Here is a 15,739-nt window from a genome sequence, read left to right as displayed (position 1 = left end):
CAAGACTGTTGGGTTTTATGTCCTAAAACTTGTGGTATGTAAATAATGAAGCTTATTCTGAAAATTCAATAAAGGTGTTATTGAATAGATATATTACTTGAATAGAAATCTAATAAATCTAAAAGTCCCTTGACTATTGAATGAGTACTTGAACTTTATGTGGAGACATAAAGATGGACCAGTTTCGAATAAATAGTTAAAATGATCTATAGTACATGGATAAGGTTGAGTACCTTATTTTGGTAACACTATTGGACGGCCTGCTCTGTAGTTGTTACAAGAAGTTGTAAAGTGCTACAAACGAAGTGATCCTAATTCGTTCATGTTGGACATGAGAAGTGGGGGTGTCCTTGTGCAAAAGAGTTTGTACAAGATCGAACCACGAAATGAGTCACTCTTACTTTATAACGCTGTTTACTATTTAAGACTGGCTATTTCAAAGCGATGACCTAGGTAACTTGACCTTAATCTTGAGCTAACTATGAACTCCTGTTTATTTGGGATTGCCCTAAGATTTGCATAGGTGGAGGTTGATTCAACAGTGCCAGCCCAACATGACTGCCATTTCAGGGGTAAGACTGGATAGATAGATGGGGACATAGGGTGCAAGAGGGAATTCACTCCTACCCGCTTTAAGGATAGTAGAGAGGTTGTTCCCTTAAGTGCTGATTCTGGGGCTTGAATAAGGGATCCCGCCCTCTCATTTGGCATGAGAGGGACTCGGTTTTGTGGTTGGATCACAAAACAATTATTCATTAGAGGATCAGTGGAGACTTAACGAACAAGAGATAATTTCGAGGGTAAAACAGAGATTTGACCCAGCCGTTAGTACGAACAACTTGTGAAGGGTTAACTTACCAATCATGGTTATATCGAGTGGACATAATATATCTACAGTGAGGAGTTCAACTATGGGCTTTAGTGGAGTGACCCATTAGTTAACAAATGGGGGTTAGATCGGTAGTTTAGCCGATTAATCTCGGATCGTTGGAGCACATGATCTGTAGGTCCATGAAGTCCTCCTACTAGCTCGGAAATGGATAGCTCTAGAGTATCGTGATAAGTTAATTTGAAACATTCAAATTAGAATCAAACGAAATTAGGAGAAAATATATTTAAATATGATTTAAATATATGATGATAAATTTATGTAAAAATTAATTTAATATTAGATATTAAATTAGTTAAGAATTATTAAAAAATTTTAAATAATTATTTATTAATTTTATTAGAAAATTAATAAATTATTGATTTTAGAAATAAAGTATGATTTTAAAATCGATTTTGGATTTTTGGAAAATGGAAAAATCACACAAAACTTGAAAATGAGTTTTCAAGTTCATCTTCAAAGTAGCTTACAAGAAACCCACTCTCTACTTTGCTTTACTCCAAGCATGAGCTGCATCCCATGCAACACATCTCTTTGCATGATAGTCTGCAATATATTGTAGAGATTGGAGTGAAGAAAGAGAAGAGAACCGATTGAATTTTTACTGAAAAATTCGGATGAAGGTGTTCTTCAATGGGTTATGTCCAGTGAGTTTTCTCCATATTCCCTTTGATTCCACCCCACAACTCAATCTAGAGCACCAAGAGGATAGTAGGGAAGATCTTATGATGGTCTACACAAGGATTCGAAGGATTTTGCGGCTAGAAATGAAGATTTCGTTGGTTCGGCCAAGGTATGTTCTTGAAACCCATTAAACTCTCTGTATTTAGCCTGTTTCTTTTCAACCAAAATTAATGAATTAGAATGCTTATGGATCCTGATTTCTTCTGCTGTGTGTTGGTGTTGATCCAACAAAGACTACATCAAACGTGAAATTGTAATTTATTTATATAATAAATCAATCATTTTTTTAAAAGAATTTGAATATGCCAAAGACATAATATTACTATACGAAATTAAAAAAAAATCATACACTTATTAGACATTTTAAAAAATTTATAAACTAAAGTCATATTTGCAACAATCATATATATGGCTTTTGGTTTTTGATTTGGTTAAGTCTAAAAAAATCTAGCAATTGATAAGGGCAAAATAACCTCTCAAAATTATGATTCGTTTGGATTGATTTGAGAAAAAAAGTATTTTTTTTAAAAAAAATATTTTTATTTAAACACTTTTGATAAAATTGATTAAAATACACTTGAAAAGTTAGTTAGAGTGGCTACCAAACACTTTAATTTATTTCAAAGAGACTTATTTTTGAAATTAAATAATTTAAAATGTTTTTAAAAGAAAATTATTTCCCTAATCAGAAAAACCAACTCATAATTCCCATCCCAAATATTATATATAGGAAAAAAAAAAGTAAAATATAATTTCCAAGAAAATAGAAGAGAGGAAAAAAAGGGTTAATATAAATTTTCTGCATCACACTGTACAAAATCTCATTTCTCTATAGGGGGAAAAAGAATCTAAAGTTGAAAGCTGTGTGTAGGTTTTTTATATGTGTGAAAAATGAAGAGAGAATTATTTGGAAATAGAAGGAGGAGTTTTGTGTAGTACTGAGAAGCTATTATTGAGCATCCATAAAACGGTGTCGTCTAGGGTCATTGATCTTGATCTTCCAATGGCCATCGGGAAAACTTGAGTTTCTTGCAATTCTTCTCCATTTTCTTATTCTTGAGTCCATCTTCTTAGTGAGACCACAAAAATGCTGCAATTCAGTTGGCATTGATTCATAGACTTCCCACCATTTGGCATGAGCTGAATCACTTGCAAATATTTGGTGGTCTTCCATGTCCCAGTTGCAATCATAGTCCTTGTAACACATCCATGGCTTTAACCCCAGATAATGTATTGCATAAGGATCTATTTCAATAACAAACTCATATTAACATTATATATACCAAACATGTGAATAATATTATTCAAATTATATTAACAAATTATATTCAATGATATCTGTCCCAGGATAAATATTTGAGTTCTTAATTGAATTTCAAAAAGCATAAATAAATAATTAAATGATTATTAAATGAAGGAGTTTATCTATTTCATTTAATTTTTTTTATAGGTTCTCATTTATTAACCATTTTGATCATGTTTAGTAACTATTCGGTTTTTTACTTGGGTCTTTATTGAAAATTATGTTTGTTTTCTTACAACTTGATATTTTACCATGATTTATAAATTTCCTACCTAAGCACTCGTTATACTTATAGTTTTCTTATTTTAATATTTATAGAGACAAGTCTAATTTAAAAAAACAAAAAAAACTAATATTTAACGTAAAAAAAAATTTCACAACTTGGTTTGACTTCTAAATCTGTGTTAAAATTTGAATTTGTGGAGTGTTTTTATCTAAAAGAATAGAAAAAAATTATGTACATCAATGTCCTTATTATCCGATTAACATCTTTTTAACCTAAAACTAAATGGCTATAAATTAGAGTTTAAACAATTAGAAAGTCAATTCAAACAGATTCTAATTAGACAGATAATAGAGATTGAACACATAATTTTTAACCTAAAACTAAATGATTATCAAATAGAATCTAAACAATTAACAATTCAATCCGAACAGATCCTAATTAGACACATAACAGAGACTAAATACATGATTTTTAACCTAAAACCAAAATATCGTTATAACAAAATCTAAGAATATATATATAAACCTCAGGAAGTCAAGAATATGATCGCATACCTGAATCATTTTCACTGTTTTCCTTCTGAAAGATCTTGAGATAGTTGATTCTGGAAGGAAGTCTATGCCACCAAGTAAAGACTTCATTTAAGAACCCTTGATCCCCACCATTATAAGGCTTCAATTCAAAGCTTTTTTCCATCAATTCCTCAAACAAACAAGCAGATGGTTCAACAACCATAACCCCAGAATTGAACCTCATCTTATTATTAGCAGCAGCAGAGAGCTGAGGCAGACCAAAGAACTGATCAATGTTTTTAAGAACCAAAAGATCAGCATCAATGAACACAATTTTTTCATACATCGTGAGCTGCCATATTCGTAGCTTGCTGTAGTTCCACTCGTTATACGAGCCTTTCTCGGCGAACGGGCTGCGAATACGGTCAATTTTCATAGCGTCCCACCCTGCGGCATTTAGGGCTTGAAGGGAGTTGGGGGAAATGGAGTCGTCAACTAAAAGGAGGAGGTCTTTGGATGTACTGGTTTGGAGAAGGCTTTGAGCTAAAGCAATGGCTCCACAAACATAAGCTTCCGAGGAGTGGAGAATTGTCACATAGGCTTCTTTTGGCTTGGTTTTACTATGGTGATGGATTGTTGAGTTGATTTTTGGTGGTTTTTGTAGCATGAACTTCCTCCAAACTTCTCTCCCTACAAAACCAAGAACAATAATATATATCATATATATAATTGAATTCGAATCGAGTAGTAGAGATATTTTAACAGTTGATAATAACAAGTTCCTACATACAAGTAAATAGGAATTACAACTCATGCATGCATAAACAATTACATTTCCTTATCTTGCTCAAAAAGTGTAATCAACTAGTTAGAAAGAAATTGAGTCTCACACAGTTGACCAAAATATCGATCCCACTCATCTTGCAAATTCTATTAGCAATACTATTATGAATTCTGTTAACATGTCAAAATGTTTGGATATTTGTCGAATGAGAGCTATACTTAAGCCTTACATGTTGAGGACTTAATGGATGGAGAGATTATCAATCTCTCTCCATTCAACAAACGAATAGCATCCACACTATTTGAATCCATAGTTAAATTACAAGTTTAATTAATTAATCGAGATTTGAACTTTTAATTGTATTTAATAGTTCCTCAAAGTTTTAAAAATGTGAAGCAAATCTCTAAACTTTGAAAAAGAAAACTTGTCTAGCATGTCTACTCTCTAGAATTTCTATTATTTTTTAATTAACAAATCTACTAGACATAAAATTGAATTCTATATCAAATTAGATAATAAACGTACAAGTTTGTATCTAATAGATTGTGCGATTTGTTTTTAAAATGTTAAATAGACAATGACATAATAGACATAAAATTGAAAGTCAATGACTTAAATTTAAACCCAATAAAATAAAAGCTTAGAAATTTGTTAAGTATTTTTAAAGTTAAGAGACAACCTAATTGTAGATCCACAAAATTGAGAGTTCTGAAACTTAATTATTAAACAAAGTTTTTAAATTTTAGAGACCTAGTTGACATAAACCGGGATTGAAGTTGTAATTAATTAATAGAATCCTACTAAACGTTTTCATCAACAGTAGTACTAAATATATACACTACATCAAAAAGTTAGTATATAAGGTTAGAGCTTCTTCTAAATTGGTAGTAACATCTCTCCTAAGATTATAGGTTGATTCCTCAGTTTCATAATTGTAATATTGTCTATATTCTAAATAATATGTAATGTGGTGTTTTTTCTTTCTTTCTTTTTTTCTTTTTTAATGACCCCTAGAATTTCTAATCTTTTGGAAGAAAAACATATCAATTATTGTTGAACTAAGCTCACTTTGATTATAATATGATGTTATTGAACTTGGCTAAGTCTATAATTAAACATAATAATATATAGTTAACGAGTAAACAAATATCTATGGTCTTCACTATCATTCTAATTTCTTCCTTTTTTTTTTATAAGAAAATGAGTTTATTTGAATGGACGAGATACATATATATATAGAATCATCCCAAAAAAAATCAGATTCATATTTTTATTTAATATAATAAGAACAGATATATCGAGCAATAAAAATGAAATTTTGGTTAAAATAGAATGTAACTTTGCCTGAAAAAATATCTGTGGTTCCCATGAACAATTAATAACTTACCAAACTTAGCAAAAACAAAAAGCAATAAAACAATAATTAACTTGCCAAAATCTGCAATTTTCAGAAAATCGTTTCTTTTGACTACAAATTTCAATACAAAAAATGTAATATACCAAATTAACCCCAATACTCTTCTAAAAAGAAAAAAATAAAAATAAATAACTAACCCCAATATATAAGTTTTATAATATTTTAATTACTGTACGTCTTTCAAATCAAATTATACTAATCAATCAATAACATATTGTACTTAATATATACTTAAAGTTTATATTATATGACCAAAGCATTTAATCGAGTATAATTACAAGTGCAAATTGGAAAATTAGCTTCCAATTTTAATATATTATGGTGTTTGCATACCATGGACTATAGATTAACAAACTCAAAATTCTAATATCTCACGTATGTACTACGTTATAAAATACACTTTCACGAGCCAAACACTCCCATGTTGTATTTGAAGAGCATAATATTTGTTCTAATCATTTTAATAATAACATTAATATTTGTAAAAAAAACCAATTTAAACCTTCAAATAATTTTAAATTATAGACAGATTAAAAATAGAAAACAAACTCACATTTTAAAATATGTTTCTAATAATTCAAAACTAATATTTCATACCATAATAAAAATTAGTTTGGAAGGATTAAGGCATATTTAAAAGTGATTAATGATTATTTTGAATCTCTAATTAAGCATATATATAAATGATATGGAAGTGAATTAAATTCAAAACAAGAAAATTAAGAAAATAGTTTTAGGAAATTAAAATTGAAAGAAAATCTTTTAAGGAAAAGAAAAAAAAAAAAGAAAAAGAAAAAAAGAAACCAACCTGTCCGAGCATAAACAGGCGCAAGCTGGCATGATCCAAAAGGCATAAAAATTTTCTGTTTCAATCTCTTCATCTCCGGTTTATAAACCCAAACTCCCTCCACCGTCCGATCATCCTTAACAACAAGATCGTCACACCTGAAAATCTCTCTCATAGCCCCACACTTTCCCAAAAACACAACGTACACCGTCCGATACACTTCCTCCTCCACCCATCCACTCGCCACCGCCACTCTCGCCGCCGCAAGATTCGCCTGAAGCCGAAATACGTCTCTGAATATCCCTCTCTTACACGGAATCTTCAAAACGACAACGTTTAAATCAGAGTAAACCTCGGTTTTCGGCATCGGAATGTCCGGACATTTCGGCGAGTTGTACTTCTCATCTTCATCAATCCACTCCGGAAACAAACTCTTCCATTCGAGATCATCGTTCTCGATTCGATGGAAATCTATCGTTACCGTCTCGATTCCACTTCGGTTCGATTCTTCGATTAAACCGAGAAGTTGTAACGTATGGTGAATTTCATCTTCGTCGTCAGTGCTAATGTTGATTAAACCGATTTTGATCTTTTCTTGATCGGGAAACTCGTTGTCCAAGGCGGCGATTGTAAGCGGTTTGGTAGTGTTAGAGGAGAGGAGAGTGAAAGAGAGGAAGAAACAGAGGAGGATGAAGGAGAGGAAGATGATCATGAGAATGGAGGAGGATTTTCGTTTGGAGGATTGTTTGGAAGTGATGAAGAGATTTTGTGAGGATGACGATGATGAAGATGGAGATTGAGAAGGGAATTTGAAGAACCATTGCTTGGAAGTGGAGGATGGAGTTTTAGTGAAGGCCATGAAAATGGTTAGAAATTACAGAGAAGAGAGAGAAAGGGGGGGGGGGGTTAGAGAGAGAAAGTGGGGCGTTGGAGATTTTGCATGGCGGGACGTTGGAGTTGTTACTTGGAGGAAGAGAATATGCGTGCCTATGAATTTTTTGGTGTTAACTTCACTCACACGCGCCTCTCTACGGCCTCAAACTTAATTCATAATCACACTATTTTATATGGAAAATACACATTACGTTTTTAAGTAAAATAGTAAATCGATTTTTATTTAATTAATTAGTATTTAATAAATTATAAAAGTACTCCAAGAGCACATATAATTAATTTATTAAAAATAAAATAAAATAAAATACAGTTTTTTTTTTTTAAATCATAACAATTCAGGCATTAAAAAAAGATTTTATCTAAACTATACTTTTTTTTTTATTTAAAGTGTTTAAATAAAAATGAGTCTTTTGACAAACACTTTTTTTTTTCTCAAGCCAATCTAAACCGGTGCTAGATTTTTCTTCTCTAAATCTTTTGACTTCTTGATAATTTAGGGATTGTTTGGTAGTGAAGAAATTTGAAACTAAGGGATTCAATGAAAACAAAATTGTAATTCATGTTTCAGATACATGTTTTATAGCATATTTAGAAATTGGATTCTAATTTTAAAATTTTGTTTAAAATGTGTTTGATACTATATATATATATATAAATAATAAAACTAGTTATAGAATATGTTTGGTTTAACTTTTCAAATGTTTAATTCTGAAAATAAGTCATTTTAGAAAAAATTGAACTGTTTGACAATCACTCAAAATAGATTTTGGAACAATTTTAAAGTGTATTTTAAACAATTTTTATAAAAAGAGATTAAATAAATTTTTTTTTATAAAAATGTTTTTTTCTTTAGTCAATCCAAACAGATATATAATTACCTACCAATATTTAGTTGACAATAAATTATTATTAATTTATTTATGAATATGATTTATGGAAAAATATATATAGATAATTATTGTTTTGTAATATTATATAAATTCTAATACATTACATGATACATGATAGAGTAATCATTCAAAATGCGGAAGCATAAGAATCAATAAGCAGTTTTATCACACTTAATTTGAGATAAAAAAACATGCATGGAAACTATTTAAAAAAAAGAGGGTTTCAACATGTTATACCTTTGATGAATCTTAGCAATTCCAGCTCCTCTTCACTGAATTGGACTTCAAACACTTAGTAGACCATCAAGAGGTTCTTCTCTACTATCCTCTAACCCAGATTATATGATGGAAACACTGAATTGAGGCCAAAAATGAAGGGGAAGGAAGAGGGTAATGAGAGAGTTTTTGTATTCCAAAAATTCAGTTGCGTTCATTCATTCCAATCTGAAAAATTGAAGTATTTATTAGATTGAATCAAGCAAGAACTCAGTTTTAATGCAATTTGACACTTCAAATTGCACTAAATAATGAGCTTAGGTGTTAATTTGTGGATTATTCCACTAAATAACTCAAAAGTTGGAGAACTCCACTATTGAGTTATTTTGATTTTCGATCTTATTGAAATATTTCAAAAATAATAAATTCAATCAATTTTGAAAATTAAAGAATTATTTTGATTTTAACTAATTAATTAAACACATTTTAATTAATTAATTAATTAATAAATTAATATCAAATATTAAATTAATAAAACACTTAATTCAAACATGAATCCTATTCATGTTAATCAATATTAAATTGATATTTAAATATTTTAACCTCTCCAATTACGTTTAATTTCGACAAATTTAAACGATTTAATTATATCGAATATAATTAACCAAACCTTAAATTGAATTTGAACACTTCAAATTCAAAAAACCTAATTTCGATTTTAAACATTTCAAATCCGCTCAATTCGCTAATCCAAGGTATAATTTTACGAGCTAGTAGAGGGACCTTATAGACCTACAGATCATGAGCTCCAATGATTTGGGATTCATTGGCTAAACTCTTTAGACCAAAATTAATCAATATTCGTTAATTACCAAGATACACCACTATAGCTCGATAGTTGCACTCTCCTCATTGTAAATATATTTCTATCCACTTTAACCCTAATCAATAAGTCGATCCTTCACAGGTCGTTCGTATTTACAACTAGATCAAAATTATCATTTTACCCTTGTAAATACATATTGCTCCTTAAGCTCCCACTGAATCTCTATTGAACAATTGGTTTATAGTCCAACTAAAAAATCATATCCCTCTTGATCATGAGAAGGCAGGGCCCCATTGTTCAAGACCAGAAATTAGTACTTAAGAGAACAACCTTTCTACTAACCCTAAGTCGGGTAGGAGTGAATTCTATCTTACTAGACTATGTCCCCTATTATCTATCCAGTCTTATCCTCAAAATGGAAGGCTTATTGAGCAGTGTTGTTGGACTACTCTCACCTATGCAGATTAAAGAATAGTCGTGAATAAATAGGAGTTCATATTTAACTCAGAATTAAGATCGAGTTATCCTAGGTCATCAAATTTAAAATAGTCAGTTTTAACTGTAAAGGGTTGTTATAAAGAAAAGTGGCTATTTCGAGGTTCGGTCTTATGCAAACATCCTTTTAGGATGCCTTTACTCGCATGTCTCCATATGAATGATTTTGGGATCACATCCTTTGTAGCAGTAAACAAAGTAGGCCGCATCCAATAGTGTTACTAGGATGAGGTACTCAATGTCATTCATATACTTATAGACCATTTTGGCTATAAACAAAAATTTGATCTACATTTATGTCTTTACATAAAGTTAAAGTATTCATACTATAGCCATAGATTCATTTATTGGATTTTGCAACAAAATGCAATATTAGTAACATTTTATTGAATGAAATACTCACTAATACTTTTATTGATAAATAAAATATGTTTCTAATATCTATGAACTGCAAGTTTTAGAACATTCCCAACAATCTCCCACTTGGACTAATACTCCAGTGAGTTGAAAATATATACAAATATATAATGCTTACAACGTTGAGAAAATAGAGAGAAAATACAATAAACTAGGGCATCTATATATCTTTGGCATTCTTTCACTTGCCCTAGATTATGAAGCACGTAGTTCTAGTCCGACCAAGGTGGCCCTCGAACACTTTAGCCGAGAGGGCCTTCGTAAATGGATCAACAAGATTATCTTCTGAGGCTATCTTCGTGACTATCACGACTCCTCGGTGTACTATCTCCCTGATGAGATGGTACTTTCTTTCAATGTGTTTTATGCGTTTGTGACTTCTCGGTTCCTTTTAATTGACAATTGCTCCACTGTTATCGTAATATAGAGTGATAGGCAGATGCATATTTGAAATTATTTCCAAATATGTCAGGAACTTGCATAGCCACACTGCTTCTTTAGTTGCTTCATATGCAGCTACATATTCAACTTCCATCGTGGAGTCAGCGATACAACTTTGTTTGATGCTTATCTACACTATAACTCTTCCATTAAGAGAAAAAACTGATCCTAAAGTAGATTTCCTATAGTCTACATCATTCTAAAAATCAGAATCAGTGTATCTCGTAACGATCAAATCCTTAGGCCCATACACGAGAATATAGTCTCTCGTTCTCCGAAGATACTTGAAGATGTTCTTGATAGCAGTCCAATGACCGTGTCCAGGATTAGGTTGGTACCTGCTGACAATTAGGGTTGGAAAAAATCCTCGCGGGGTCAGGTCTTCGCTTGGGGTGGGGAATCCTTGGTTTGACCGAGGATGAGGTTCAAGCCAAGGATAAAAAATGGGTCCTCGATCGGGGATGGGGACGGTATCCCCGCCCCGCCCGACCCTGACCCACCCCGAATAATTTTTTTAATAATGTTTAATAATAATAACAATAATAGCAATAATATATGTATATATATAAATAACAGTAGCTTAGCTACTATTTTATTCTTTTAGCTTTTTTTTAAATTTATTTCATATATAATTATCTTAAACTTTTTATTAAATCTAAATTATTTTAATTATTAATTTAAATAAATAAAATAATAATAATACTACATTGTTATATTAAAAATTTAAAATTTGAATATAATACCAAAATTTAATTGATTTAAAATAAATAATTAATTAAAAATAAAAATATAAATGGAAATTTTTTTCCCATGGGGACCCGATCACGGGGACGGGGACGGGGACGGGGAGTGCATCCCGGGCCCCGCCCTGCCCCATTGCCAACCCTACTGGCAATTCCAACTGCAAAGCATTTATCGGGACGTGTACACAACATTGCATACATCAAGCTCTCTACTGCTGATGCATATGGAATTCTTTTCATTTCTTTAACTTATTGAGGTTCCTAGGACACTGTTCCTGTGAAAAATGAATTCCATGTTTAAAAGGTAATTTACTCTTTTTAGAATTTTGCATATTATACCTTAACAACATCTTGTCAATATAAGATACTTGAGATAACGCTAGGGGTCTATTCTTGCGGTTTCGAACAATTTGGATCCTAAGAATGTACTGAGCATCTCCTAAATCAATCATTTGGAATTTTGATGCTAGCCTTCTCTTTATATCAGCAAGGAAACTTGTCTCATTTATAATGAGCAAGATATCAACAACATAAAGAACCAAGAAAGCTGCAGTTTTGTTGACTATCTTCTTGTAAACACAATGTTCGTAAACATTTTGTTCAAAGCCATAAGATTTGATCGCAGTATCAAACCTTATATTCTAGGATCTAGATGCTTGTTTTAATCCATAATGGACCTTTTAATATTACAAATTTTTTGCTCTCGACCCTGTTCAATGAACCCTTCTGGTTGAGACATGAAAATACTTTCATCAAGATAGCCATTCAAAAACGCTGTATTGACATCCATTTACCATTTTTTATAGTCATAATATGTGGTAATGGATAAAAGTATTCTTATAAATTTTATCATGGCAATAGGAGAGAAGGTTTCTTCATAGTCTACCCCCTTTCTTTGGGTAAATTTTTTTTACCACGAGTCTAGCTTTATAGGTTTGCACCTTGCTAGTTTGGTCTCGTTTTCTCTTGTTAGATCCATTTGTAACCAATAGGTTTAACCCCATCTAGTTAATCTATAAGATCCCAGACAAAATTGAAGTACATTGACTCTATTTCTAGGCCCATGACTTTTATCTACTATTCTCTATCAACATCTTCCATTCCTGTTTAAAGGTTAATGGATCCTCTAGGCCATCATCAGGTATGATGACCTAAGTTTCTGTTAAATTCATGTAGTGGTCAGGCTGATGAACAACCTAAAGGAAATCGAATACGAGGATTTCCATGAGCAGTGGAACGATCTTTCCAAATTTCAATCGTATATGAACATTACAATTACAATCACAAACGGAAACATACGATTATGCGAAATACAGAAATTACAGCATGCTATACAAAAGATCAAGGACAAGAATCAACACACTTTTGTAGACTCATCTTCAAGTTCCTTGATCATGAACGCTCGATCACAGAAACACAGCAATACACAAACGTTCGTCCAACACGACCGCTACACTACACGAACACTACACACTCGAACTAAGCGATCGCCAAGGCCACGAACACCCCGAACATTGTTAATGGCCTCCATAGAACCTCGATAGTGTTGAGTTGAGTATGACACCACCAAGAAGGTTATCTTGGTATTCTCGATGTGAGAATCCAGAGGGTGGGTTCTGTGTGGACTTGGTTAGAGACAGAAAAACGGAGAAACCATAATCGTGTAAACGATTGAGTAAGTGGGAAATGGAAGAACCTATCGTACACGTCGATGCCCAAATCGTTTAGGAAAAGCTATGCGATCATCTAGCAAAAGCTATGCGATCGTTTAGTTCATCACTTAGCTGAGTGTTTATCGCCTAAGAACACTTCATGATCGTTTAGCTAATTTCAAGCTGTTGCTTAGTAAATTTAATTTAATTGACAACTATCCGTGAGTATTTTTCGAGACTGAAAATCTCAAAACAACCTTTTCTTATTCCCTTACAAAAATTAAGAAAACATTTTTCCTTTTATCTCACGGTTATCATGAAACTACCAATAACCTCCCACTCAATTGGTTATTAGAGAAAAAGAGATAATTATCCAATAATTAATATTATTATAAATATAAATAATAACTAACTTACCATAATATATTTATAACCTATAGTTTTAATATTTGATCTCATGAATCATATAAACCATAGCTCTTTTTCTATTCCATGGTACTTAATGTAAATCTCATTTACATTAATCGTCCACTAGATGTATCTCATATATCATACCGATCATATCATATATAATCAAATTACCTCTTGTCAATTTGAACATTTCAAATCAACACCAAGAACTGATCCTCAACTTGAATCCATTGAGCTACCAAGGGGACCTTATGGACCTATAGCTAGAAGCTCCAATGGTATGTGAATAACTGACTAAACTCTTTAGTCACTAGATCCACCATCTGCTAACTGCCAGGCACTCCACTAAAGATCGACAACTGAATTCTCCTTACCACAGATATAGTATGTGTCCATCTTAACCAATCAACAGTGCGACAACCCTTCACAGATCGCTTATAAGTACAGCTCGGCCAATATCCATTATGCCCTGTAGTTACATCTAATTCCTTGAGTACCACTGATATAAAACATGTACAATATACAATAAACTAGGGTATACCCCAGTATCATCTCCCACTTGCCCTAGATAAGATGTCACATGTCCGGCAGACCCAGACTCTCCAGGTGACCCTCAAACACTTTAGCCGTGAGAGCCTTTGTAAAGGGATCAACAACGTTGTGCTTCAACGTGATCTTCGTGACTATCACATCACTGCGATTCAATCTCCCTGATCAAGTAGTATTTTCGCTCTATATGCTTACCCCGACGATGACTCTGAGACTCCTTCGAATTTGCCACAGCCCCGCTGTTATCACAATAAAAAGTGATAGGCAAATCCATATTTGGAACAACTTCCAAATCTGAAAGGAATTTCCTCAGCCAAACAGCCTCTTTAGCTACTTCACAAGCAGCTACATATTTGGCTTCCATAGTGGAGTCCGTGATGCATCCTTGCTTGATGCTTCGCCCTACTACAGCCCCTCCATTCAGAGTGAAAACTGACCCCAATGTCGATTTGCGAGAATCTTTATCGGTCTGAAAGTCAAAGCCCGTGTATCCTGTAAGGATCAGATCCTTATCTCCATACACGAGCATGTAGTCCCTCGTTTTCCGAAGATACTTGAGGATCATCTTGACCGCTGTCTAGTGATCAAATCCTGGATTAGATTGATACCGACTGACAATCCCTGCTGCGTAGCAAATGTCAGGTTTGGTACACAACATTGTATACATTAAGCTTCCTTCAGCTGAAGCATAGGGAATCCGTCTCATTTCCTCAACCTCTTGAGGTGTCTTAGGACATTGATCTTTCGTTTACATGCCTGAAAGGTAATAAACCCCTCTTGGAATCCTGCATCTTATACCTGATCAACATTTGATGAATGTATGATGCCTGAGACAAGGCTAACCGTTTGTTCTTATTATCCCGAATGATCTGGATCCCTAGAACATACTGTGCTCCACCTAAATCTTTCATTTGGAACTGGTCAGCTAACCATTTCTTAATGTCAGTCAGATACCCTACATCATTCCCAATGAGTAGGATATCATCCATATACAGTACTAGGAAAGCTGCTGAGCTATTGATGATTTTCTTTGTAGACACAAGGCTCATCAACGTTTTGATCAAAACCAAAAGACTTGACCACAGTGTCAAATCTGATGTTCCATGATCTAGATGCTTATTTCAGTCCATAAATGGACCTATTAAGCTTGCAAACTTTTTGCTCTTGATCTGGAATTATAAACCCCTCTGGTTGAGTCATATAGATGGTCTCCTCAAAATTACCATTAAGAAAGGTAGTGTTGATGTCCATTTTCCATATTTCATAATCATAAAATGTGGCTATGGACAGGAGTATTTGGATAGACTTGAGTATGACAACAGGTGATAAAGTTTCCTCATAGTCAACTCCCTCAACCTGGGTATAACCCTTTGCCATGAGTCGAGCCTTAAAGGTTTACACCTTTTTATCTACACCTCTCTTTCGCCTGTAGATCCACTTATACTCAATAGGTCTTACCCCATCAAGCGAATCAACAAACTTCCAGACGTTATTGAAGTACATAGACTCCATTTCCTAGTTCATGGCCTTAATCCATTCATCTTTGTCAATATCTTCCATTGCTTTCTTAAAAGACAACGGATCCTTGACCCCATCGTTTGAA

At 32.9% G+C, this 15,739-nt stretch overlaps 1 protein-coding gene across 1 annotated transcript; it reads right to left on the bottom strand.

The window, feature by feature from the left end:
• Positions 1 to 2,484: 2,484 nt before the first annotated feature.
• LOC120069358 (putative UDP-glucuronate:xylan alpha-glucuronosyltransferase 5) lies at positions 2,485 to 7,461 on the bottom strand. The gene is made up of 3 exons (XM_039021103.1): positions 6,624 to 7,461; positions 3,657 to 4,304; positions 2,485 to 2,818 (listed from the first exon to the last, which is right to left on the bottom strand). Exons 1-3 carry the CDS (start codon positions 7,459 to 7,461, stop codon positions 2,523 to 2,525), a joined length of 1,782 nt encoding a protein of 593 aa, XP_038877031.1. The 3' UTR covers positions 2,485 to 2,522.
• Positions 7,462 to 15,739: the final 8,278 nt, after the last annotated feature.

Source organism: Benincasa hispida, unplaced genomic scaffold (assembly GCF_009727055.1).
Source record: "Benincasa hispida cultivar B227 unplaced genomic scaffold, ASM972705v1 Contig32, whole genome shotgun sequence".
Lineage (NCBI taxonomy): Eukaryota > Viridiplantae > Streptophyta > Magnoliopsida > Cucurbitales > Cucurbitaceae > Benincasa > Benincasa hispida.
The sequence above is the reverse complement of the archived record's forward strand: the minus strand, read 5'-3'. Positions and strand labels throughout refer to the sequence as shown.

Bases quoted from the DNA above. Each gene is read 5' to 3' on its own strand.
- LOC120069358 (XM_039021103.1), bottom strand. From the start codon at position 7,461: ATGGCCTTCACTAAAACTCCATCCTCCACTTCCAAGCAATGGTTCTTC. The intron at 4,305-6,623 runs GTTGGTTTCTTT...TTGGTTTTGTAG, and splicing joins GCCTGTTTATGCTCGGACAG to GGAGAGAAGTTTGGAGGAAG. The intron at 2,819-3,656 runs GTATGCGATCAT...TTATTGAAATAG, and splicing joins AAACAGTGAAAATGATTCAG to ATCCTTATGCAATACATTAT.